The sequence below is a fragment of the Trematomus bernacchii genome, unplaced genomic scaffold (assembly GCF_902827165.1).
Source record: "Trematomus bernacchii unplaced genomic scaffold, fTreBer1.1, whole genome shotgun sequence".
Lineage (NCBI taxonomy): Eukaryota > Metazoa > Chordata > Actinopteri > Perciformes > Nototheniidae > Trematomus > Trematomus bernacchii.
Genome location: NW_022987910.1, coordinates 4,160,229 through 4,187,773, shown reverse-complemented (window position 1 = coordinate 4,187,773; position 27,545 = coordinate 4,160,229). Strand labels below are relative to the sequence as shown.

The 27,545-nt window shown below is 40.9% G+C and overlaps 3 protein-coding genes across 3 annotated transcripts; 2 read left to right on the top strand and 1 right to left on the bottom strand.

Annotated features, from left to right (window-relative positions):
* The first annotated feature begins 186 nt into the window (after positions 1–186).
* Positions 187–6,083, top strand: LOC117470558. Its single transcript, XM_034115378.1, has 11 exons — positions 187–383; positions 562–785; positions 1,643–1,822; positions 2,394–2,573; positions 2,902–3,019; positions 3,110–3,214; positions 3,309–3,513; positions 3,612–3,774; positions 4,062–4,250; positions 4,326–4,500; positions 5,160–6,083. The coding sequence occupies exons 1-11, from the start codon at positions 263–265 to the stop codon at positions 5,303–5,305; spliced, it is 1,806 nt and encodes a 601-aa protein (XP_033971269.1). The 5' UTR covers positions 187–262; the 3' UTR covers positions 5,306–6,083.
* si:dkey-103g5.4 lies at positions 6,039–24,632 on the top strand. Its single transcript, XM_034115377.1, has 23 exons — positions 6,039–6,239; positions 6,768–6,880; positions 6,977–7,134; positions 7,658–7,885; positions 8,452–8,790; positions 8,870–9,018; positions 9,266–9,515; positions 11,025–11,195; positions 11,317–11,474; positions 11,736–11,876; positions 14,413–14,554; positions 14,771–14,922; positions 15,186–15,311; positions 15,533–15,722; positions 16,450–16,524; positions 16,986–17,114; positions 17,416–17,478; positions 17,570–17,686; positions 17,828–17,979; positions 21,849–21,935; positions 23,407–23,553; positions 23,719–23,916; positions 24,117–24,632. The coding sequence occupies exons 1-23, from the start codon at positions 6,039–6,041 to the stop codon at positions 24,147–24,149; spliced, it is 3,519 nt and encodes a 1,172-aa protein (XP_033971268.1). The 3' UTR covers positions 24,150–24,632.
* On the bottom strand, positions 24,238–25,850 carry LOC117470317 (putative dispanin subfamily A member 2d). Its single transcript, XM_034115048.1, has 2 exons — positions 25,624–25,850; positions 24,238–25,279 (listed from the first exon to the last, which is right to left on the bottom strand). Exons 1-2 carry the CDS (start codon positions 25,735–25,737, stop codon positions 25,142–25,144), a joined length of 252 nt encoding a protein of 83 aa, XP_033970939.1. The 5' UTR covers positions 25,738–25,850; the 3' UTR covers positions 24,238–25,141.
* Between the last annotated feature and the right edge of the window lie 1,695 nt (positions 25,851–27,545).

Genomic DNA, 27,545 nt, shown 5'->3' with positions numbered 1-27,545 from the left:
TGCCATTGAAAGTTATGCAGACAAACTCTCCTACTGCACGTGTGCTGCATTACAAGCAGACAGGAGAGGTTTATCAAGGGAGTGAAGTTTTAACAGCATCTCCAAAACTACTTTATTGGCTATGACTCAAACAAGGCAGGAAACCAAGACACTTTTTACAGATCCTGGATGAAAAATGTAAACACTTCTCCCTGAGTCTGGAAAAAAAAGCGTAGTTTACTTGTGGACTGGTCCTTTAATTCTGCAGGTGGACATATTAACCATGGTGAGGAGATACGACAAGAGCTTCAGGTGTGTGTGGTGGCTGAGTGCTTTGGTTCTTACTCTGGTTCATGGAAACAACTTGAGCCAACAGGTCCAGGAGAGGCCACCCTGCCAGCCAGGTAGGCTATCTTGACACACATTCAGCTTTGGATGACATGACAAAATATCAGATAAACATTATATTACATTATTTTTCTGCATATGCTTAGCCACTTTTTTTTAAACAAGTTTGGTGACAACACTGACTTTGATATTAACCTGCACACTTCTTTGTATGCATTTTATTATTTCCAATAGGTTTTTACTGCCCCTTGGGGAGCTTCACTCCACTCCCCTGTCCCAAGGGAACCTATGGACCAGCAGCTGATGCTGTGTCCATAGAAAGCTGTCTTAAGTGTCCTCCTCAACACTACTCTCCCAGACCAGGCCTATCTGCCTCCCTGCCCTGTGGCCCTGTGGCTCAGCAGCCTCTGTCTGGTCAGGACACTTGCATCTGCTTGGGAGAAGGACAGACTTTCCAGGTGACAAAGACGTTTCACACAATAGTAGGATCAACCCATTCATTGCCCAACAAATTTGTTTCCTCTTGTTTTTGTGACATTTTTTATATCAACACAGCCAACTACAATACAAATGACCCACTTTGGTTTTTTGCCCTGCAGTATCCTTCTTTATTCTATAAACTTGAAGAAAAACTTACATTTCTCAAGCTTATATTTTGATAAATTGTTCACTTCAATATGAAAGTAGCTTTCTCACTGAGAAAACATTACACTGTACAATCTCTAGCTTCAAGCTGAAAGAGCTCTAGATCAAGTTCCCTCGCAGTAGAGTCAGGTTTCCTATTCTGTTGGAACTTGCAAAGCCCTTTACTCATCGACTCATAATAAGAATGAGATTTTTTCACACTATTGCAAGGGTAAAGATGCAAGAACTAAATATATAAAAAATAAAAATAAATGAATGAATGGTGAAAGAAAGGAAACAATGAATGAAGTACGGTATTAATCTTCAAATTAAAACTTTAGACTTCATGAAATGGTAAAAAGCAAAGCGTTCAAAATTGAAGGTTAAATACTGCGCATGCTCAGTCAGACTCGTTTTTCCTCTTCTTTTATTTGTTTAATGGCAGCTAGCCCTGTAGCCTCTGTTGCTACTTGGCAGTTTTTCAGTAAGCTTCACTCAAAACACTAATTACATTGTTTTACAAATGTTCCAACAACTGCTACTTAGACCAGTAAGAAGTACATATTGAAGATCAGAGTAAAGTTGACTGATATAAAAGTCAGGACAGCTATATAACCGGATTAGCATAATAGAGTTAACAGCCTGACCAAACTGAAATGCCTTCCACATAATACGACACTTTGTTTTAACCTTGCCTCCTTTTATGCAGACCAGTGACGGGCTTTGCCACTGCACCATCGACTACCAACCTGCTAACAACGGAGATGTGTGTGCACAGAAACAGTACGACGTCTGCAGCGATGGAAAAACTCGTTCACAGTATGGAAACTGTATGGACAGATATCAGTGGTCTCTTCACTGCATGCAGCAGGTTAGACTTTTTGCAATTATGTATCACAGTTAGACGTACAAACTAAAGTAGAGCAGAAGTAAATCGTGTAATTCACTTACTAACACTTAACCCAAATATCTGTCTGAATGATATTTGAGGGTTTTGATAGACTGTAAAGTAATCTGTTTACAGAACACACTGACGAAATATACTCCACAATCACAGACAGCGAGGCTAATGAGAACAACCTAGATGTCTTTGCCCTTTCCTCTATGAACTTGAAAATACTTTATCAAGTAGAGGCTTGTTTTAGTCCCACTTAATATTTAACCACAAAGTGCTTCCTATGACTGTTTCTGTGCAAGGCCTTCACTTTTCTCTGCAGGCAGTGTTTATTTTTGTCCCTGCGGTCCATAGCAGACTTTGGTACAAATGACCTTCCACCTATATAGCCTACTCACTTATACTTAGCGTAAATTGAGAATACTGCCACTAAAATGAATTTAAATAATACAACACGCAGAAAAAGCTGGTACAAGCAGATCAATTATATAAGATTAATTTAAAAAATAAGTAGAGTTGTTTAAATCCCAGCATTGCTTTCCTGCAGGTGTGTCAATCTGCAGAAGACTACAGGGGTTATGATGGAGAGCTGGGTCTGTGTGTTTGCAAAGAGCCTCCTGGAAGAGCTCCGTGTGGAGGCCTTTGTAGGAGAAGGCCAGCTACTGAACTCGAGTTGCTATGCCGGACAAATGGAGAAATGGAGCTGGTGTGGAGTTATGGCCACCAGGTGAGGAATAGAAGCATCAAATAGATAAAGACACACACAGAGGAACATTTCCAAGCACTAAATCGGAAGAAATACAATGGGAACGTGTGCTTTTTAGTATTTTTTGGGAATACAATTGAACCTGCTGTATCCAAAAATTGTTCTTCATGTTATCCATACAGTATTTCCATTAAATAAACATAAAGAATAGTTTAAGTAACATTATCTGGTCAGACCATATGAACTACACCTTTACACAATACAGGCATTATCACACCAGAAGTGGAAGCGCAGGACAAGCGTCTTTTGTGTTGCAGTGATCTATTAATTGCAAACACTGTTCTTTCAGGTGATGGGTGTTTCAGGCAAGCTGCAGGAGACGTTTCTTAAACGCTCAGACTCTGATGGAACTCTGTGCAACAGCCATATCAGCTCCTCACATGCTGTCTACATTGTTCAGACAACAGGTAGAGACACAAATTGGCTTTCTGGGTATCTCTCTATTGCTCTTCCCGTTCATCTCCTACATCTTTCTCTCCTTTGTGGTCTGATTGCAGAGGCGGGTTTTCTCGGCCTCCTCAGCGGCCTCCCAAAGGAACTTCAGCGACTGTTTACTGTTACCACAGAGAGGAATGCGGAGCTGAACACTCAGAGCTCAGCTGGTTTGTCACTGCAAAACCATAACTTTTGATGAATAAAACACAAATTAAAATGAATAATCCATGATGAAAGTACTGCACTGTTGTTGTTTTATAGAAAGAGATTTTGATATCCTCTGGGAAGTCACTAAAGTTGAAAATATCAGTCATGAAGGAAGAGAAAACAATGGAAACAAGAGTGATGTCAAAGAAGAAATAAGAGAACTGAGTGTAACCGGAGTTTTGAACCCCACAACGTGTCTCCAGTTGGGCGATGTTATCCTGTTTACTGTTGACACACATCACTATCCTCAGTATGATCTGTAAGTCAGATTCCAGGCGTACAATAGTTTGATTTTCATGTCCATTTTTAACACTATGAAACGGTGCTTCGACTAAATCCTTACTACCTGTCTTTCAGTGACAATTTATACAACACAAACAGAGATTTTGACTGGGGGGCAGTCAGACGGCTGAAAGAAGAGCTGACTCTGTCCTGGACTCCTCCAAACTTCTTTGCGTTGGTCTTCAGCCAAGCTGGAGTATACGTTTTTACACTGAGCAGCCAACACCACAAACACATGGTAACTAAAATGAAATAATGAGGCAAGTTATCATGAGTAACACACATTTAACTTTTTTGACGTTCAATATTCCTTACCAAATTTCATTTTGTATTACAAACCGCTTTTCTGACTGCTTATTTTGTAGCTGTCTATCATAGACATAAGCCCTTTTTTGTAAGAAATTGAGATGAAGGTGCAAATGAAAGAAATGGGTATCATGTTACCACTTTACTCATGTACAAGAGCTTCCACATGCATTTGCTTGTTGAGAACTACTAATACACTTGTGTTCTCTTTTTACTCAGTATGTGCGGGTGATGCCAGCAGGCGGTCAGTGTTATGAGACCGGCCCCTTTTTCCCCACCATCCCTCGTCATGTGACCAGGCTGGGTATCAGTAGGAGACGCAACCTGTTACTAAGGCCTGATTGGCTGGTGACCGGAGGACTGCTATTTGGAGCTGTTGTCATCCTCTGTTTATGTGTGACACTGCTGGTTAGTGTACAAACACACATGATCACATGTTCAAAGTTGACCTTTTTCACATTCATCCCTTTATCCCATATTTAGATCCTGTTTCGTGAATATGGATGGCCTGAGAAGAAGCCAATCAAAGCGCGGTACCGCTTGTTGCAGCTGTCCTACAACATGGACGACTACTCATCAAAAGGCTCAAGGGTGATCTCACTAAGGAAGATTCACAGAAATCATCAAGCTAGAATGACACAGGACTCCATTCAACCAGGTGCAATAATACACACACGCACACACACACACACACACACACACACACACACACACACATTCATTCACGCACAATTTCAAATGCACACACAAACAAACACACATACTCTGAGCTAATTAATTGCGCGCAAAGTTCACACTATCTCTACCTAATCACAGAAACACACTGATATCGTGTTGTCCTTTGAAGACCCCTGTGGCCTCTTATATAACACAAACAGTGACCCCTGGCAGTTTATCCCACCCTACCAATTACGTTTGTGAAGTCGATTATGACATTCCTGATATCATGCGCCGCGATAAACAAAAGTTTAAAATGTCACAGTACATTGAAAATCCCCCTCGAAAAACAATATATCTGTTCATTTGTCTGTTCAATAGCGTAAAAATAAGACATAGGCTTTTATTTCAAGAGGAACATATACCATTTTCTCTCTTATGCCAGTTATGTTTTATAAATGCTTTGGCTAAAAACAGGGACTTCCAAATTGGCCGGGGAGAACACTAGCAGAGGCTTTTTGTGGTACTGGAAAGTGGATTTAGTAAAAGTAGACATTATGCTTGCTATTACAGTAAAAGTGATCTATGAGAGATGTGTATTTACTTGTGTCTCTCACTGTATCTCTTTGTGTTTCTCTCTCGTGACCAATTTCTGTGCAGGATCTTTAGAGGAGTTCTGGGATTACGAGCACCAGGTGGATCTGGAGGCTTTCAGCAGCAACACCTTCTACAGCCTCCTGCTCAAACAGAGTCTGTCTGTCACCACACGGCTGGGACAGCTCACATCGGAGGCCTGTAGCTCTTAATTTAAATGCAAAATAAACATACAGCATGTGAATGTTTTGACCTTCTGATACTCTCTCTTTCTGTTACGCACACTCTGATGTTTCCTTTTCCTGTGACAGCAGAAAGTTTCCCCCTTTTTGACTGTTTCACATACAAAATGATTCATATCCCACTCCTCCTCACATTATTGTTTTATAAAAATATATTTCTACCTCTGGAGGAAAGCAAACGGTTTTGGTATCAGACAGACAAACCACATTTCGCCATGATGACATACAGACTGATGAGGTGAAAACCATAAGGGGGTTGCTGTCTCGGCTGGTAAATATGATAGCCGGTATAAATCCTCTCATCAATCCATCAAATATTGCAGCTTCAGTTAAGTTACATATTTTTCTATGCCTCGCTTTTCCACTGCCATTGTCCCATCGTCAATCATGAAATTAAACTGAACTGAAGCCGTATCAGAAGGAGCCTTTTTTTTGTTTCACCTGTCCTTGTGTTCTTCCTGTTTTTACCACCAAACTGCTGGCTGAAGTTTAGAAGACGGAGGTTGTTGTTACAGCCCTCAGGACAGCTCAAGTGATGAAGGTGTAAGGGGGGATGGCACACATGACACCCTGTGTTATCCCATAAATGTGAACGTCTTACCAATGTTAGATGTGTGCTAACTGCATTAGGGTGCGGTCAAATGTGTGATCTGATACTATAATTTTATGAAGGCCCTTTTTGTGTGCCAGTCATTTTGGTTTCATGTATGTATCTTTGTGTGTGAAGGTGAAGGAGCTATATCAGGGAGTGCTTGGGAAACTGCAGGTACTCCACCCACGCTCGATCACCGAGGAGAGGATCGGGGAGGGCTATGAGAGGATGAGGAGGGAGGTGGAGAGGGAGGTGTTGCGGAGGAAGACTCTTGCCTCACAGCTGAGGACTCTGCTCCACAGTCAGCTGCAGGTGCATAATGCAACATTCCCACCCCTGCATATTTCCTTTTCCTATTATAAAAGTGAAGAACATTTAAATACTTTTATTTTAATTTACAAGAACAGTGAAAGATAAAAGAGAAATATGAGGTGTATTTATGTGTTCTAGATATATATAAAAAAGTACTTCATATATTTTGCGCTCCAATGGTATTGTAATTTATTTTCAATAATCTGCAAATTATTTTTGGTATTAAATGCTTATCTGTGCAGATTTGTACAGAATGTACAATGTGGAAAAAAGGCCGGGGTTGATGCCACCAATTTGCTTGTTTTGTTAAAGAAATGGCCCAAAACCCATTTAATTTAGTTTTTACTTTAAGAAAGCAGCAATAGCTCATAGATTAGCAGCTGGAACTAGGAAATGTTTAGCTCTTTCGCTTGAAAAATGACTCCTGATAAATGTATACATTAACAATTGTCTCAGCTGTGGTTCTCTCTATTAACTGTAATATGTTTTAGTATGGGTGATTATTTATTTTATTTTTCGTTTCTCCAGGTTCTGGGGCGAGAGCAGCAGGCCCAGCAGAGGGTCTACAGTGTGCTCACAGCTCAGCTCAGAGAGGGCACCAGAATACTGTCCAAGGTTTATAGCAACAACCACCAGCTAAAGTAAATCTTCTACTCAACCTTTGCAAATTGTCAGAAAAAACATTCAGAATGGAGTAAATCCTCATATCCCTTCAATCTGTCCTTTCTTGTCTTCAGTTTGTTTCAGAGGCTGACCTCCCTGGTGGAGGAGATGGGAGAGCTGGTGTCAGCAGAGTGCCAGCGTCAGGGGGCCTGGGGGTTTCTGGGTGAGGGTACAGGGGCCAAGCTGCTCTGCCCTGACACTGGAACTGTGCTGACCAAGGACCACGTCTTGGGTGAGTCCAACACCCCTGGGTTTGATCACTAAAATATTAAAAAGAAAACATATGTTCTTGAAAATTGGAAAGAGAGCACCATCTGTTGGTAGAAATGTGCACTGCAACAACAAGATTCCCTTATATTAAAATTAGGTTTATATTCTGAAAACATATAAATACACCCACACTTTAACAGCATTCATTCTCACCAACACAGGTCCGTACATTATGTCTTGTATTTTCAAGTTTTCTGTCATTCTAGGTACACTGATGCATTTTCTTCTCAAACAATAATTCATAAAAATGAAATATGTGTTTTTTAAAACTTACTGTAGCTATCAATGGGAGGACATGATCAAGACACATGCTTTTCTACTTGATTCAAGATTTTAGACTAGAGTGATCCATTTAAGAGAAAAGGCAGCATGAAAATCTGTCACCCAGCATGGGTCTGCTCTGATTCAGAACAGCTTAAATCATGTCATAATTATTTACAGTTTGAGGATTGCCCTAAGCTATTTCTCCTTCTGCTTCACTCCAGGTCCTGATGGGTCTCTGCGTGTCTGTCGAGCGGTTCATTGTGATTCAGTCACAGGCCTCATAAGGCCAAATGCTCACAGCCATATGCTGCTGAGCGGCGGCCACACCATGGCGGTGCCACCAGATTTCTTCCTCCACCCACAGACAGGCAGGGTTATGCCCATAGCTGGCAATGTGGCCTATGATCCTGCAAGCTCAACTTTAGTCTTCACAACTGACTCATGTTCAGGTAACATGAGGGGCGCTTGTGGGGTTTGGGGGGTGAGATTTTGAGATTTATTTTTGCACAAGACATTTGAGCTGCAGAAACACAACAACCAAACAGAAGAAACAAGTTGTGAAGGTTAGATAATATCATATAGAGTTATAATACAAATCTTACCTTCATAAGAATTCAAAGAAAAAAAAAAACACATTTAATGCCTAAAATTAAATCAGGACAATGAAAAAGCATTTCATCATGAAAGCAAATTACAAGTGATGCCCTTGTACTTTAAACTGTGGATAACTAGTAATCCACAGGGTGTGACATTACATACAGTAGAGGTGTTTTTAATGCAGCTCAGCCACCTTTTTCTTCAAATAGCTTATAGTAGGCCTAGGTAAGGCTTTGCTGTCAGCCCCGCTAAAAGCCAGGCACCACTGAAATTGTGGCTTCAGCTTAGAAAGCAAATATATTTATTTTATTACATTTTCTGCACAAAGTATAACTTTTATTAGTTTTTTATTCATGAAATAAAAAAAGAGTTTTCAAGGGTGTACATATTTTTAACCTGTTGCTTTTCTTACTCTCAGAAGATAACAGGAAGTGGGATAGTCCCCTCCTTCCTTTCATCCCTTACCCGACCTCCTGCCACTCAGACCGGCCTCTGCCCAGCGCTCGGCTCAGAGGCCTCCGGCCGGGCCAGAGACTGCAGCTGGGATGTCCCATGGCAGACCCAGACACAGGGGTCCCAGTGCCCATTCTGGCTGTAACCATCCACCCCCAGACAGGACTAGTCTACCCACTGGGAGGGTTGCATGTCTGTCCCCTCACCCGCCTGCCGCAGCCCATACAGATGGGCTGTCCCATGCTGGACTCCAGGACGGGGGATGTGGTGCTCACTGTCGGGGTCAGTCTAGATCCAGTTACAGGTTAGTTCTGCTGGTGAGTCTGCAGCACAGTGTCAGGGTTCCCTTCTTTGAGTTAACATTGTTCTGTGTGTATGTGTAGGAGCCGTGCTGCCAGTAGGTGGTATTCTGCTGGCCGAGCCCTTCATCGAACCTCTGAGTGGGCGGATGGTGAGAGTGGGAGGGGCCAACATACGGGCTGGGCAACTGCTGCCTAACGGAGGAGGGTACCAGGCCCTTCTAGACAGCAAGGTGCGGGATAAGTTTGAAGGCCTTGGATTTAGGCAAAACAAATTGTTTAAATATATATTTTTGAGGACTTAAAGGTCCTCCTTCCCTCTATGTTGGCTTCAGAGTTTAGTTTTAGTTTTACTCTAACTGGAAAATAGCAGCTTACAAATAAATCAAACCACAAGGTTAATACTTTGAAAAAGATACATGATACATAACAGAAAGTTATATAGATAGATTTTTGACCCGAAAAATGTTTCTCAATTAGGTTCTGGCAGTGATTTTCAAAGTATTGGAGATCCTGAAACCACTGACTGAGGAGTGGGGTTCAGACCAGACTTTGCAGCGGGTTCAGAGCAGCGAGAGAGGGAGCGGTCCACACCAACATCTTCTCGCTGCAGCCAGTGAGCTTCAGCAGGCCTGGGGGAGGAGCCTGTACTCCCAGCTGCAGCTGCAGACCAGACTGTGTTTCATGCTGGATTGGACCGCAGGTCTCCAGCAGGATGGAGGGAGTCTTGGTGAGGAAAGTTCCCCTGAGGGCAATTCTTTGCAAAGTCCAGTTTAATTCTTGTGGTTTCTAAGTCATCTCCTGCTTCTCTTTTTGTTGCTAAGAATTAAGTGGTCACTTTAAGCATCTGTTCTCCTAATTTCCTAAAATATTTGCAAGTATTTAAGAGCATAACATAAAGTAGAAAACACTTATTTTTCCTTTTAGCTATTATTTTCCTTTTGACTTGTCATCACTGCCATACTTGCTGATTAGGAAAGAAAACATGGTGCTGTGTATTTGCTTACATGTTATCTGTTCCTTCTTCACAACTTTATTTTGATACTTTAATAGTAATTCATCCATTGAAGGCTGGTGCTGCTTTTGAAAGTGAGAGTGGACAATATTTCAGATGTACCTAACTTTTAAACATAAACGTTTTGCCCCTCTGAATGCCACAATGCTGTCCTTATTTGCTGCCTGCACAAAAATAGTTTAAGGCATAACATTTCTTATTAGTTTTTTAGCCCTTGAAAGGTTTCATGAGGAGGATGACATTTTCCGACCTTAAACACTTTTTACTTAACCTTTATTTGTCACAAGCAACCACCCACACCAGGAACTGAAAATGTGACCAGCTTGTCCAGCATAAACACATTATTATATTATATAATTACAAATATCCATATTCTCCCAAGGGGAATACAGAACTATTACCATCAATATTTCCAACATGGATGCATGAGATCATATCATACTGATATTCTGTACAAACTGTGAAGTCCACTGAGACAAATGTAACATTTGTGATATTGGGCTATATAAATAAACATTGATTGATTGATAAAGATAAAGACATGAAAACATTTAACTTGAAGTTGTACTGTAGTCATCAAACTGCAATAACAAGCAGTACACAGCACCGTACCAACAATGCACTTTAAGAGATCTGCTTAATCAAAAAGATGAAACATAGAACTCACAGTATTTATGTTCTGTAATGTGAAAGCAAATTGCACCGTGGCATGTTTATATATTTTTTAAGCTCTTGACACATCAATTATCAAATGACGTCAGCAGTGACATATTATTGCTCTCCTCGAGGCCGTTTCCAATCTGCCTTTCATGACAGGTTTATTCATGTTCTCTGCATAATGTTAGCCATAGTGGTTGTGTGAGTGTGCTCTTCTTGATAAATTGCTTTTAGGTTTTGCCTTTTTTTGTTTTTGATATGCTTTGCCAGACTTTTCATGCAGCCACGACCCTGTTTCATGTATGTCGCTCTTTCTGTATTTACTTTAGTTTAGAGTTTGTTTGATCTAAACCACATAAACCCTAAAATAGCACTGAAGTAATGTACTGTATAATTGTCTGTCTTTTGTATTGGAGAGAAAAGCCTACTTCTGAATCTCTATAATGCCAGTAATGCGCTGCCAATTCAAATTTGTTGAAATACTTTCAGATTTCTTTTTTTCGAGCCATACACTATTTTGTTTCCTCTATACTAACCCTTTGATTTCTCCTGTGCTGTTCCAACCAGGAGAGATGCCTCTTTTCGGTTCAGACATGTCTGTACCAGCTCTGTTGGGGATGGAGTACCCTGACCCTATGGGATCTGGTCTTAGTGTGCCTGTGCTGGGGTGTCAGACTGACCTTGTCTCTGGGAATATAACAGCGTTGGCAGGAACCATGGAGGACCCAGATGGAAAAGGTACTTTGAAAAACAAACAAATGCCCAGGTCACCAGACACAGTTTATTTAATCCACTTATTTTAAACAGTACCGAAATAAACATGTATGCTTTTCTGTTACTATGCTGTTGCACTTCACAGGACTAGTGGCCATCCGTTATGGATCTCAGACTGTTGACCCAGTGACAGGCGTGTTGGCCCCCGTGGTTGGTGTCAGACTGGACGTGTCCAGAAAAAACGTTGTACCTGTCACAGCTTCCTATTGGCTAACTGTGGCAGATCAAACTGACAGTGTGCAGGTTGAGCAATACACACAAACATGATTAAACACAAGAAACCTTCAATTGGACTATAGTAAAAGTTCAATCATCTCTACTTAGTTTTTTTTTTACAGCCTGGTTAATTCATCAGGAGAGACTGTGTGAATTTGATAAAAGCTACTCAAGTCTTTCATGTGTTAAATCTCTAGCATTTCATTTTGCAGCCCATTGAATTCAGTTTGAACTAAGGAAATCTGATGTACTCTCTTTGTTGCTGCTATTTATTATTTTATTTGCCAGGTGGAGGCGCTGCAGAGAGAGGTGTGTGTGCGAAACACTTACTGGCAGCAGCAAAGGCAGCGAGAGGAAGATATTTTCTCTGATCTGGACTCGACTCTATTCCAGTGTCTCTTTAGAGCCATAGAAGAAGACTCTTATCAGGTCAGCAGGGGGAGATTGCTGATTTGGTTGTAAATATCTTATATAGCCTGGCCTCTGAATAAAGGAGAAACAAATTCAAAGGGGTTCCTTTTTGAGCATTTGGGAATGAGGGGGAGTGTCAGGGTTGAGCGCAGCAGGCAGGACCCAAATGCAGATTTAACAGCACATACCTTTATTTCAAGGCTTCAAGTAACAAATAGAGCAGAGGCCTGTACTACGAAGCCGGTTCAACATAACCTGGATATGTTTGAGTTAGCCGGTTGGCCTAATCCAAAACATACGTGCTCTCGCTAAGCGGTCCTACGACGCTGGTTATCAAGTGGATCGCTCAAGCCAGCCGTGTCCTATCTAGTTAGGTGCGCGTTCACATGAAAGGGTTGGCATTTGGAGCATTCGACCAATCACAAACATGGACAAGCGTACTGACAGCGCAGCGTCATACTTCCTGAATGAAAAGTGAACTTTAATATTAGTCAAATATGAAGAAGTTAAACTTTAAACATCCATGACTTAAACACTTTACCCAGGATAAAAGCCACATAGCTGCACCTGCAAGGTGAATACAGCTGGTAAAAGAAAAAGTGTTTGAATGCGTACATTAACAGGTTTATGATATCACTGCCCCGTTAAGACACGAGTGGATCTGACTTTAATTAGGAGAATTTGACTCGAGTGTTTCGTCAACTTAATGTGTTGCTTAAAATAATACTTCTGCATACAGTATGTGACAATGTGAGTGTTGCACGGCCAGATACGGCTCAAGAAGCTGACTCAGATAAGGAAATATATGATACATTATGATGTGATATGATATGAATGATAATGGGACACATCGATGTCTGCACTCACAGTGCCGCGGACTGTACGTAATGTTACTCTGATCCGGTTACTTATGTTGTGGCAGATATTTAAGTAAGCTTTCTTAACGCTAATGTTATAATAGTCAGATTGCTCTGAAGATAGGAGGTGATATTCTATTAATTGTCACGTTCACACAGTCAGTTGATTTTTGCCGGCCGTCTTTCCTGCAATGGAAGTTTTTCTGTATTTCCTCTATCCTGTAATATGACTTGATAGCTTTAAACTCTGCACACGGAGCTCTGATTGGTCAGCAGGCGGTGCTTTCACTGAGTTGGTAGCACAGCCGAGCCGAGCATCTTGCTTCAGAAGCAAGGCAAGAATACTTCCTGCTATTCGGAAAACGAAGAGTGGAACAGGCTAGCAAGTGTGCAGGTGTGCGTCATATGAGAGGCCCCGCCTTACATCTTCCGCCACAGATTTGGGGAAATTGGTCCATGCGCAAAGCATTGTGGGGATTTTAAGGACGCGAAGTCTACCCATGTGCAGCCTCGAAATTTCCCCCAAACCTAGGACGCGGCCTCGGTGGAATTCCAAGTATGCTGGAGATTGGAACAGTCCTTCGGCGGCACTCGATGACGTAGCATCCTTGAAATATTGGCTTGGAAGCCAATATCCTCGCGATTGAGAAACGACCAGGGAGTGTTTGAATGCCGGGGGAAAACATCATTAGAAAGGAATGCTAGAAAGACAAAACCTCTGACTACAAAAAGTGTCTTATATATATATATATATATATGTCAATAACACTCTACGATAGACCTGTACTGTATTAATCCATCAACAATTTCAAAGTTTATAAAAGCCATGAATGCTAGACAACACAAGGTCTTTCATAGACTGCACCATGCGTCTGCAGAAGAAAAATGGTTTGAAGACAGAATACCGAAGTGGCACCGAAAATGTCGAAATTGGTACTTAAATAAGAAGAGCTACCAATATGTTGAGAAGAAACGTCTTGCTGATGTGAGTGCAAGAGCAGAACATTTGGCTGGTCCAGGATGTAGCTCCTCACAACATACAGTCAGGTTCACCAGGCGAAATACTAAAACATTTGAAGCCAAAAAGAGATGTGTCATCTGCAATAAGCAATGGCTGCGGGGAAAGGAACCAACCTCTAAGGCAGGGGTGTCAAACTCAAGGCCCGGGGGCCAAATCCGGCCCGTGACTTGATTTTCTGTGGCCCCACAAGAGGTTGCAAAGAATATTATATGTTTATTATACGGTTACATGATGATTTACAGAAGCACGTTGCCCATAAACTGGTAATAAACTGGATGTCCCACAATGCATCTCAAATTAGACTTGTTTCTCAGAATTTGATCAGTGTTTCCCACAGAATTTGATTCTGTTTGTGGGGGAACTGCACCACATGTCACTTCTTTTTTTAAAATGTCACTTCCTTTTTTTTTTAAATGTCGCTTTTCTTTTTAAATCATTTTGTGACATTCTCACAGCTATTCATGTCTATGTATGCACTGCAAGGAAGCACATGTGTGGTTAGGACATACTGTGCAAAAGTAGAGTTAAAGCAATGTGCTGTCACTGCATCTCTGTGTATGCCTTCCATCCCTTTGGTCCTTAAATTGAGTGTGTGTCTTTTTGTGTGCCATTATTCAAATCTGTACCTTCTCTTTTTTACATTCAAAGTATACAGTAAGTGTGTTCTCTGCTGCAGGTTCAGTGGTCAGGGAGGCAGCTCAACGAAGCAGCCGTGGAACTGCAGGAATCGGCGCAGAACGAGGCGCAAAGGAGAGTGGCTCAGCACACCCAGTTGGCTCTGATCTTGCCTCCGCATGTATTAGACATCCTCACACTGGGTAAATTGGCTGGCAAGCTGAACGAGTGAAGAGCATGAAGGGAAATCACACTCATGACCTCCTCTGCGGTTATATTCATTGCTTGCCAAAAGAGAAATGCTTCATGCCAGTGTCTCATATCGCACCCTTCAGTTGTTTAGTAATTTACATAATTTCACTTTTCAATGTTTTATTTGGGTTGGCAGCATATCTTTGTGTATCTGTCTGTGTGCATAGGTGATGAGCAGGAGTGGGATCGGCAGTGCGTTTGGCACTCGGAGCTTGTGTCAGGCCTTGATAAGCTTGATGTGTGTATGGAGCAGCTACAACAAGACAAAGAAAAATGGACAACCCATGGAGGAGACTGGAATACACCCGTCCACGTTATGGTCCGATTAATGGCTCTCTGGTCAATTTTACGCCCTGCAGCTCAATTGTTTGAGACACAGTTGGGTCAGATGTTGACATCCCTCTCATCACATCAGTGCCAAATGCATATTACTAATTATGATATAAGGAGCTTTCAAAAGTTTAGTTATTAAACTTTGATGTCAGCCCGGTGCTATGGGATGCTCTCTGTAACATTGTCGTCTAAATGTAAATAAGACTTCATGGTTATTCTCGCTCAAGCCAGTGTTTATTCTTCCTCCAGGACAGAGAGCTGAGGCAGACAGAGTTGTGGGAGCAGTGTTGTTCCAGACAGACAGAGTTGGAGGTTGCTCTTAATGCTCTGCACTTTGTCAGGCACCTTTCTCAGCTCCGTGCCGACACTGCGCAGGTCAAAACACACTCAGTCACATCACATTAATAACACTCTATATAAATAAACTTAAGTATATGATGGAAGGAAGTTTATGGTTCATTTTGTTTGGATTTCTTCATCATGTTGCCATCAAGTTTGTTTAACAATCAAAGCTAAATGTGCCCTATTACAGAAGATGGGTATCTCTGTGTCTCCCAGTGGTATGATGAGCTTCCTCTCTCTTTCTCTCTGTCTAGGCAGTATTATGTGGGAACTTTTGCTACAAGGAATACGGTCTGGTCCAGTGTATTGGACGCACACCGACTGTGGAGGTCAGGGGTTTGCTTCAGCAGATGGCTTTGCCTCTGCTGGAGAAACTGAACCAGCTCCTGGAAGATAAACAGCCTGCCTGCTTCTCCCCCAACACCTGCAATCAGCACATATCAGGTACCTAATCTGTAGGGTACTATATATACTACATGATAAGGGTCCTAATATATGATAGAAAGCAAACAGATATGCAGTACATATTGTCCCAGAGAAAGGACAAGCCCCCATTGAATAGTGCCATTATTATATGAAATTGCTCTGCACATTTCCTGGTACAGTATTTATACTCTAAGTGAGCGTGCAAATGACTACATCTAAAGCCATTATCTACATTTTCCCACACATTCTCTTATTGCGGTCAAAGGATAATGCTGGTGTTTTCATTTTATTTTTTATCCCCTGAAAATACCAAAACCAAGCCCCATGATGTCTTCAAAAGACCAACATCTTACATTTTCCAAAAAAACTGGGCACTGTAGATTTTAACAAACAATTGAAACAGGGTCAAATGGTGCATTTGTTCAGGACTGCTTTCTGTTTTTTTTGTTTATACACATACATGTATGGTGCTTTATTTAGTGTTATCAACAGCAGAGTAGTGTATTTGTGATTTACTCTTTGCAAACAGTACCTTTATGAAATGTAAGGAATATGTTAACCAGTGTGTTTTCTATGGTTTGTCAAAACAGTATTGAGCTCGTTGGTGAAAATTAACCCTGGTAGATCAGACTTCGACTTAACAGACAGTTGTTAGAAGTATCAATTCGTAGCTGGTTTTGGTCTTTTTAAGAAAATAATAGATTTTATAAGCAGGCTTGTCAACATGACTTCTGACTTGTTTCAGGTTTTCCAACAAAGATGGCATATGGGTTGTACTTAGCGTCTAGAGTCTGGACAGCCTCTGTGCCTGTGGTGAAAGGTATGTGCTTCTCAAGCCACTTAAGCCTGTTTATTGTCAAAATGCAGCAAGAGCAGGGAGAAGGGAAACAGCCAGTGTGTAGTCAACAAATATAACCTTGTTGATAAATCAATGGCTCCAGAGTGCTGCTCTGTTTTTTTTATGTCTTTTAAAATGCCAGAAACGGGTAGGAGATAAAAGAAGAATGACAAATTAGGTGCTCATAATGATTCTGACAAGAGTTGTAAAATAAGACATGTCTTGGCAGGTATTATAACCACAGGGGTATCTTTTTCAAGGAGAAAACAGCTTACAGCTTACATTCCTGTGAAAACTAGCCTTCTAAAGTACAGTGCGTAAAAAACCCACAAACAAAGCCTCCCAGTTGCTTGAGGAGATACTTGGATTCTTTTGTATATGAATTGGCTTGATTGTCAGCTTGTTGTGGCTTGCAAGGTCTCACACAGTTTGTGTTTTTGAAGGAATCTCCACCCAGTCTTTGAGGGAGCCTCTCCATTTAGCTCAATCCCAGGATACTGTTCTGCACGCCAGCTCGACAACAGCGCACATCTCACAAAGACACACCGCATCTTCTGGCATTCACTCCCAGGGTGAGCCCAAGAACAAATGACCCAGCAGCTCACTTTCACCCTGTGTTCTATTGTGCTGTTCTCTGCTTCAGTGCTGTGTTAGCGATCTATTTACTTGGAGGGCTCTATACTAGATTCAGGTTATAGACTTCTGGGAAAGGACATACAGATATCCACACATCCATACCTGCACATTTAGGATTTAAGCACCACCTCTTTTCTCCCACATTTATTGTTTCCAGCTATGCTAACCTCTACAAAATATCGTAATAATCCGTTGATCTAAATTCATCATTTTAATTATAAGTTATTTTCCTGACAGAGAGCCAGCCAATGAAAGAGTCCAGTCAGCCTTCAAGAAGTATCACTGTCCCCACTATTCCAGGTTAGGTCATGTATAATAATACACAGTTTGAACACGTCACATGTGGTGTGTCACACTAACGTTATCCATCAACATTGCTTATATTACCCAGAAGAGGAGTGGACCAAGCTGCTGGAGCTCTCTCCTCTGTTCCAGCTGTTGAAGGGGATGGATCTTCAGCTGAAGGGCTGGGCCTGTGGGGCTGGGCTTCTTAGAGGAGAGCTCTCAGGTCTGACACACTTTGGGTTGTTTGTTTTTTATTGCAGCAAGTCACGTGGGTAGAAAAAGGTGACGGTAACACTTTGCTTCTTACTGAGGTAACATATATTTAATAGAAAAAGGCATATGTCTTCTTCCGTGTTTTGTCCAGACAGAGGCAAGAGTTTCGTAGACGTCCTGGATGCTCAGTGGGAATGTGAGGGAGAGCTGATCCCTCTGGACCTTTCAGCCCTTAACCCCAGAGAGTTCCTGGTCTACCAACACGGACTATTCCTGATAGACACATTGAATAATCTAAAACTGGTTGGTGCTGCAGTTTGACAATTATTAACCCTTTTTTCGTTATCTATTTTTAATTGCTCCTACTGTTGAATTTTTAAAGGTAAACTATTATGCAAAATCCACTTTTTCCTGTATTTCATACATAAACATGTGTCCCCTCTGTGTAAAGAGATTCTGAAAGTTTCAGGAAAAAAGATTTGCTCACTTTTTGTCCTGATCCATTTATATAAAAACCTGTCTGAAAATGAGCCAATCAGATTTTGGCCCCTTTATGATGTCATAACGGTTTTTTGGCTTGTGTAACCATTAGCCAATAACCAACCAAGGTAACACCCGCCTACCTTATCACCTGAATCTCCTCCTAGAGCACCATTGTCAGCCTTCAAGATGTATCAGTGGGTGTTTCTCAATCGCGAGTAAAGCTGCTTCAGAGCCACTATTTCAAGCATACTACGTCATCGAGTGCCGCCGAAGTACTGTTCCAATCTCCAGCATACTTGGAAATCTACCGAGCCCGGCGTACTTCGTAGCGAGAAATTTCGAGGCTGCACATGTGTAGACTCCGCGGTCTTAAAATCCCCACAATGCTTTGCGCACGGACCAATTTCCCCAAATCTGTGGCGGAAGATGTAAGGCGGGGCCTCTCATATGACGCACACCTGCACACTTGCTAGCCTGTTCCACTCTTTGTTTTCCGAATGCCAGGAAGTATTCTTGCCTCGCTTCTGAAGCAAGATGCTCGACAGACATGTGCTACCAAGCAAGCATACTCGCGATTGAGAAACACCCACTGTCTTGTCTTGCCTTGCCTTGCCTTGCCTTGCCTTACCTTGCCTGCCATTGTGTTCTTTTTGACCAAATATCTCGCAGAGGGGCTTTGGGAGTTGCACTTTATTTTCATCTAAAGCAGTGTTTCTCAAACGTTTTCATACCAAGGACCACTTAAAGGGGACCTATCATGCAAAATGCACTTTTGTACGTCTTTTATACATGAATATGTGTCCCCGGTGTTCCAGGGAACTCACCAAGTGTCAGAAAACACAACCCTCTCTATTTTCCTCCATACCCAAATCTCTAAAAAAGGGGCTGCAACGGATCTGATAAAAACTGATCCAGATTTGAACACTGTCCTGACGTCAGGACGGTGGCGCTACGACTATTGGGCCAACTCTCCACCTATCAGGGGAATGTGGGGTTGGGCCACGGCCGGCCATTGCCGCTCGAAAGCGCTGGAGACGCTGTAGTACATATGCCAGGCCTGTAAGTGGCGCTGTAGTCTGCCACAAAAGCAGCGAAGAAGACTTCCCGCCCATAGTTACCATGGTTACCCTTCTGTTTATTCTCCGCTGTGGCTTTTTTTCTCCCTCCCCGAGGCAAGCGTTTGCTCCCGCTGCAAACGCTTGCCCCGTCGAGGCAAGCACTGTAATTCTCTCCGGTTAGTCCACCAGCAGATGACAAACACCCACCTCTCCGCCTCTTCCAAGGAACGAGGGGACCGTGCGGCAGAGTTTCAGTTTCAGTTACTTTCGCCGGTCAAGATGTCCGTTAAAGTTTAAATCTTCCGGACAAAATTAGAAAAGTGCTGGTCAAAGGTCTTCTTTGTTATTTATTGAGCTTTAAAACAAATGAATAACGACTCTATATAATAAAACACGGAGGACGGAGATCTCTTTTTCTCCCCCTCTTCTGACAGCCCAGCAGCTGATCAGAGCACGGCTCCCCTCTCCTGCAGGGGGGCGTGGTCAGCAGAATCAGACCCGTAGACAGCAAACAGCACATAGAGCGAAATGAGGCATGGCTAAAATGCATGATCTGTTTGGTATTTTGAAAACAGAAACGTATAAATATACCTTATATAGGTATGGCCCTACAATATATCATTTAACCTGTTAAGCACCAAGCCTGTTTTTCATGTTTCAGGCTCGAAAATGACATGCCCAAAACAAATGACTACAACTTAACTTCTAAAAGGGTTATATGAATAATTTCTTTTATCAAAGCAAGGTTACATCTGTGAGTTGGATGTAGATGTGTCAGAATCAATATAAATGTTTTTTATTTTAAAGAAAATTCAGATTTTACATAGTAAAAAACTGTAAATTATAGTGTCCGTCCAAAAATTATTTTTTACAGATAGTGAAAACTACCCTTGGATGATGGGTTAGTAGACTAAAAGCTTAGGAATCAAAAGTACAACATATAATAAGTACCCTGTATCAAGATTGATGCAAAACAAGTGACATTTGACCTTTTTAGAGAGGTTTAGCCAAAACCACCCCACCTCTGAGGTGATTTGGGTGAAAATGTTTTTTTTTCCATATCTCTGGCCCCCCTTGCTCGATTTTGATGGTTGACACCTCTTTCTGACCGTTAGAGCCAATAGAATCGAAGGGGGAGGCTCACACACACACACATTGTGAAGAGAAACAGTGGGGGCTGCGCGCATGTAAATGTAAAGCAGAGTGGAGCTACATTCTAGCTCTGACATTTGGAAACGAAAAAGCAGTTTTATTGCTTATGGATTATCAGAAATAATTTCAAAGAGGGCACAGATACATTGGATGAACCTATGGATTAACTGCAGCATCGTTTTTTTATCGTTTTAATGCCATTGAAGACCAGTTTTGACCAAGGTAAGCCATGTTAGCGTTTCTAGCATGTTATGATGTACGCTTTCGTTTATAGCGTCGCAAATGTTTATCACTGAGTGTTGAGGTGGGCACCACTAGATTCAGTGTCTCCAGGACACCAAAAACGAGTGGTTGGCTGTGCATCTAGGATAAGTAATAAGGGAGTTATTGTGAGTTTAAGTGCCGTTTTAGGTTACATTTTTTCGCTCGTGGCTAATTCAGAGGCTGAGTGCTAGCATTGTGGGTTTTTTTTGGAAAGAAAAATTAAAAAGATCAGTTAGCTGAGTTTCTTCCCGTTACATGGATATAAAACATTCATAGTTTTATTAAATATTAAGATTCCTTAGACGTTGTTTCCTGCAACTGACGCACCGGTACCGGGCGGATGGTGCGTAACAGGTTAAATATAGCATGATAGGTCCACTTTAACCAATACAAAAACACTCGTGGACCACCTAACTCCACAAATATCCAAAAACACATCGTTTTTCTAGAACAGATTACAAATCGCCTGAAAATGGTACAAACAAGTGGCAAAATGTGTGATGAAGGTGAAAACTTAAGCTCGCTCCATTGCGGAGATATTCCCGCGAGAGTGCGGAAAACTTAAATGTATTTATTTATTTCAAATGTGAAATTTTACCAATATACTCACGGACCACTAGGCGGCGCTCACGGACCACCAGTGGTCCGCGGACCACGCTTTGAGAAGCACTGATCTAAAGTAAAAGACAGAGAATCAGCACTTTTGAAACAGGGCTGAAACAGAGGGGTTAATGGGATGCTACAATTATCTTTTTGGTATTCTGAGCCAAACACTTCAGAGACATGTTTTGTATACATCTGAGACCTATACTATATTGAAGAAAAACAGTATAATAGGGGACCTTTAAGGCTTTGAGTTGCCTGGCCCTAAACTATTTTTAACCTTTAAATATCTCATGCGCCTCTGTGACACCTTAAGTACAAAGGCAGGAAAGCCTCTAACTATCTCTCTGTCCCAGATAAAGACCAAATGTGACTTGGCTTTTGGTGTCAGAGCTCTGTTGCTGCCCTCAGGCTGATTTTGTTCCATAAATCTCATTTTACAACACTTTTTTAATTCACTTTTATTCTTTCTGTGATCTTTTTTAATATTGTTACCTATTACACACATTTTTTTCATTTATTGTAAATGTGTTTTCAGGTTTACTGTGAGCTTAGTTTAAGCTAGTAGGCTGTTTTAAAACGTGCTTAGATTGTTGTTCTCTTTTCCAACAGGCTCCAGTCATTTCACTTCAGATAGCAGCTAGTCTTCCAAACAACAACTACTTCAGCAACGCCTTCAGAAATTCCTTCTTTTACCAGGCAAGGTTTCAGTATGTGTTTTTCAGTACAATTCTCAATAGTGTGTATTGCATAACAAGAAACAACTTGACCACTGATGATTGAAATGGATGTGAAAATAAATAAAAATTGAGATTGAGATTGAGGAAAGACTAGTAAGGACCCATTTTGAGCTATTAAGATTCAAAACATTTCATACCCTTTTTTTTAAAGATATATTTCACAATAAACCATAAGAAGTATTGTAAGCATGTGGCCAACAGATGTTTCACAGGGCTTGTCGAATAATCTGTCCAAGTATGAAGCAACTCTGTTAATGTTGTGAAATAGTTTGCTCCTTTGAGATGTACGGAGATGTTTTTGTGAACCTCTACATCCAATATACAACATATGAGTGATATTCTCCGGGCTTTAGGGGAAAAAAAGGAATTGGTATGCAGATGCTTGGATATGCCTGTGTGGATTATGACCTGTAATACTGATTTTAGTGGGTAATGAATAATGTAGATGCATAAAAAAAGACAAATAAGTACACATGGTGACAGCAATTTAAGAAAAAAAGTGACCTAAATAGCATATTAAAGTATGGCGACCTAAAGTAGTTTAAAGTAATGCAGATCATCTTTCATGGAGGAAATAAGGTAATAGTAAAAGGTGTTTATACAAGAGACAGTAAGCAAAAGTGGAACAACCACAGTCCCTCTGCACTCTGACTAAACTTTTATCCACCAGAATGTTAGGGCAAAACATCTCAGACAGCAACAGAACCCTATTTTGTCTATCTGCTACATATTTTGTAACCCAAGGGGCGATAAAATGTAACATCTCAACAGTAAAGGCTTTATATAACATCCTACTTAGCCCGGCTGATCTCTGGATACAAAAAGACTCCGACTGCCCACACCCTACTCCGCTCACAGGGAAGAGAGGTCAGAATAAGAGGCCGCTCAAAATAGGAAATAATCAGCAATTCGTCAACCCCCAGATTTCCTGCAGGATCTCAAGGTTATAAAGTTTGTTCCTTGGGCGTTTTTGCTTGTTTCACATTCTTTCAGATAGTTGTATACTCCCTAATTGAAAGGGGAAACCAGCTGTAGCCATTTCATGCGATGGCCTTGTACACATATGCTGGTATTAAGAGTTTGCAATAATAAAAATTGTCCCTTTTTCACATCCACTTTTTCACATTTAGAATGTGCATTGATTACACAAATTAAGTGATATCCTTGTTAGGTGCACACAAGGATTCTAGTAGAAGTTAAATACGTTTGTATTGCCAGGCACTTTTTACCCTCTTAGCTACCATTTGCTGCATTTCCTTATTTATATATTGAGGTCAATCATAAAACTTAATGTCATTTCTTTTCAAATAGCAGCCAAGAAGTGTTGTATTGAACATGGAATGCCATGCTTGCTTCTTTTTTTTTTAATCAGTGAAAGATGTCTTTGTAGAGCTGTAATGTGTTACCGTGAAAGGCTGCTCTGTTGACAGGAAGCCGAGCAGACGCTGTTTATCCGCCGCCAGAGGCTACAGTCGGTCGGTGGATTCTCTCTGCTGCTGCTCCACTGTCTGTCCCACATCAAGATTAAAGACATGAGCTCTGACTCTAATCCTGCCTTCCAGAGACTTTTCTTCAAGGTACAGAGAAACACTCTGTGTGACTCAATAATTAAGGGTTTTGGAAACTGTTGTAGTTTGAAAATACATTTTGATTCCAAGTGTAGCTTGAATTGAGCTGAACTTTGATATTCCACCTGTTTCAGGGAGTGGGTTAACGTTTTCTTCTCTTTTTGGCTATCTTAGATACTGCAGGCATGTCTGGGGGAGTTGTTTCAGGCCATACTGGGCTTGCCTTCCACTGGACAGGAAGCCAATTTGAGTTTGTTTATTCAGGACCAAGAGGCCCCTTCAGGAGTCTTAAAGTGGACACTTTCAGATGTTCATGCTGCCTCCTTGCTTTACAGGTCTCACAAACCAAGCAGAGGATTGCTTTCTGAAAATGTAAGAACAAAATATGACCTCCCTCTATGATTGTTTTCCACTGAGCGTTGAGAATGTATCTTTAAGATTTCTCAGAGTGATTGCTCTTTCATGTATTGTCTGTCAGTTCACTAGTTGCAGTATACAATTTTTCTGTGTCGGAGACTAACAAGGGCTGACTTGTGTGTCTCTTGTGTGTCTGTTTGTGATTATGGCATCAGGAAGTGGAGGATATTCAGAGGAAACACAGATAAGCGTCACTGCTCTCCCATCTTGAAGGACTTTTAAGGGACAAGAGCTCTGAAGTGTAAGGGAAATTCTTGAAGACAAAGACATCTCACAAAACATCTATTCTTTATTTTAAGCACTTCAGAGATGAAGAAAATGCAGTTTTTACACACAGAGAAGAAGACCTAAGGATTGGCAGATGTTTTACAGTCAAACATTTATCTCCAAGAAGACAGAATAAACATCCTTGCATTACAAGAACTTCCTTCCTTCCACGGAGAAAAAAGCATGCCACTGTGTGCTCAATGTTTTAAGAACTCTTTTTGCAAGCATTTTCCTTGATTACAAATATTGTTTAAACACATATATGTTACACATCATGAAGTCACTTTACCAAAATGTATGACCCGACATACTTATTGATCATTGCGACAAGTCACAAGGCACAGTTTACTCTATAAAGTGTTACAATCAGAATGCAAAGTAATATTTGTCCCACAAAGGCCACAGAGAAAAAAGAAATTGGTTAAACATAACTCAGGACGTGTATGCTTCCATACAATTGTGGAATGTTAATATGAAAGTTTAAAAATACACCAGTTATAGAAATAAACTTTACTATGTACTATTATTTTCAATCATATATAAAAACTCTGTTTCTTTTTTAAAGGTTTTCAGATTTCACTGATTAACCAAAACTTTAATTCTAACCTGACCCTTAAATTGATACTAAACTAAATTGACAACAAAAGTGTTCTCCTTGATGTTTTATTTTTATTTTATTCGTGGCATTTCTGTATGGGCTCTTGATCAGAAGATATAAAAATACAAACACATGTAGAATCTGTCTTTTTACACATACGCACACACACGCACACGCACACGCACACACACACACTCTCACATCTGTTTTTACTTAGGGGGTTCCGTGTGTGGGGGATGGGAAGGTTAAAGTAACAAAGGCATTGCTGAAATTCCAACTCATGTGCTGGAAAAACAGTCCTCATCAATGTTGTCTTCACATCGTGGCTTTGACCGCGATGATTATGATGATCATAATTATTCCAAGGACAAGTCCGATGACATTTAGGGTCTTGGCTGTCTTTGATGCACTTGCAGCTTCAGTTGATTCTCCAACAGCATTGGCATTTTGTGCCTTTGAAAAGCAAGTGTCAGAAGTCATTTGTCAGAAAAAAGTAGTTTGACTGAAGTTTAAATAATCATAGCATTTAAAACAAACCTGCCAACAATAGAAAACACTGGAAAATTAATTAACTCATGTGCAACTAAAAAAAAGTAAGATTGATGCCTCTTATATTCTTGTCGATTCAAGATTATAAACCATTAAAATGTAATTTCAAGCTTGCTATTTACAAACTATACAATGCACACAAATAATGAGTAACTTTTTAGTTAAGGAAATGTCTTACAATGCAAGAGTAAAAAAGAAGCAGATGTAACCATTTTAAACAAGTTTGGTGCTCGAGAAACGTTACTCACCTTACAGGAGCAGACAATGGCAGCAATTCCTAGAGGCAGACAGCAGCATAGGGTGTTAAAAATGGACCATCCCAGGTAAGTTGGAACCGCAGCACGGGTCTGGCCTGATTCCATGGTGTCTCTTTGTTGCTCTTTGAGTAAATGAGAGTTATATGTTGGTTGGCTGATGCCTGGATCCAAATGCTGGTGGGGGATGTGACCCAGACCGTTTTACTCTCCTTGGGTGTGGTTTAAAGAGTTGTTTGTGTGGAGCCAGAGGAGGGAAAAAAGGAAGAATCTGACATTCAACGGAAATGGGTGTTTTTGTGGCGTGACAGAGGCTTTAGTCATTAGATGCTTGGAAGTTAGCTGCACGACATCTCTAAAAGTATTTTTTTAGAACTTTGATTTGACTTGCTTTTACATTCAGCTTAACACACGGTAGATGAGCTAATTTTGTATAACTGTGAACAAAAGTTAAGTTATGACAGTTATGTTTTTTATTTTCATGCAGCTGCAAGTAATTCCACATGAGACCCAACACGTTCAGACAAGACAATGACTTATTTCATATAACACTTTGGTCATTGCAAACTAAGAAATGTGTATTTTGAACAAAGCTTGGCAAAACACATATATTTTTCCATCCAAGTTTGGATCATGCCAAGTCCAATAATATAATTTCCACAAAAATGAATTCCTTCATTCTTCTGCAAAGTTCAACGACCAAATAATTATACTTTCTCAATTTTGCAGTTTTGAGATCTAACTTTTTCACTCTGAATTCAATCTCTTGATAAGCATTAGTGTTTTCTGTTGTTTTTGGAATAAAATCTGAACAAACTCATAGCTAATTTCACAACAGCAACATACCATAATCAGTGCCAATTCAGTTAATTCATTTCTCTGCTAGAGAGCATTTTATTCTACTGGCAAACAATAGAGATTCTATTATTCTGAACAGCAATTTAGGATATTTGGATGAATCAGCTGTTAATGTTTGGGTGTATAAGAATAGGTACCATGCTCGAGTACACTGCAGCAGCTTCCCCTAAAGGCCCGGACACACCAGTCCGATTTTGGGAGTCAGAGGCCGTCAGAGGCGCCCTACTCAGGTTTGTGTGTCCCGCACCGTCGTCTCTTTACGGCACCTTTTCACACCTTCCGACGCCTCTCGCGGCCGATTGCGTCGGGAAAGTCGGGACAAGCAATCACTCTGATTGAGGTACGCTCCTGGAAGAATTAACTGGCAAGGGTCAACTTAATGACGAAATCGCGGTCCATTCAAAAGTCTACGAAAACAGACTGCGGCGGTTGACATGTGATATGCTGCCAATCTTCCTGCATGAGGTGGAAAATAGCTATTTTAAGTGTTTAATGGAACAGACCCATGAAGATGAAACCTTTAGACAGTTCGCGCACTTGTAAATATGTGGCTAATTATTTGTACATTTGTTTTTACAGACAGTTGTGGCAAACTTTTTTTTTTATTGTATTGTACACTAATTACTATTTTTATCGTTTTGTATTGGCTGTACACTGTACATAATAAATAAACCACTTTTTACCGCTACTGCAAAATGCAAAACTTTATTTCGTACCTTGATACTACAGCCATTGATAACACAGCATTAGACATATTTGGCAAATTCTTTTTTTTATTGTATTACACACTATTTTTATCGTATTGTAGTCGATTGTTGACATTGTACAGTTCTTTAGACATATTTGCTATATCTTATCCCACTGAAAAGGCACTGCACCGACACCGTTAAAATATTGGCATAGTTCATCCCTGTGCTGCTTGGCTCGAGCTGGATTATTGGTGGTGTGTGGCAGGGTGGCCTGCCGTAGTTCAGGGTCTTGTCTCCATCTTCCTGGGACAGTGCCATGTACGTACGATACATGTTTTCGATCGACGAGAGAGAGTGAAAATGGAATCC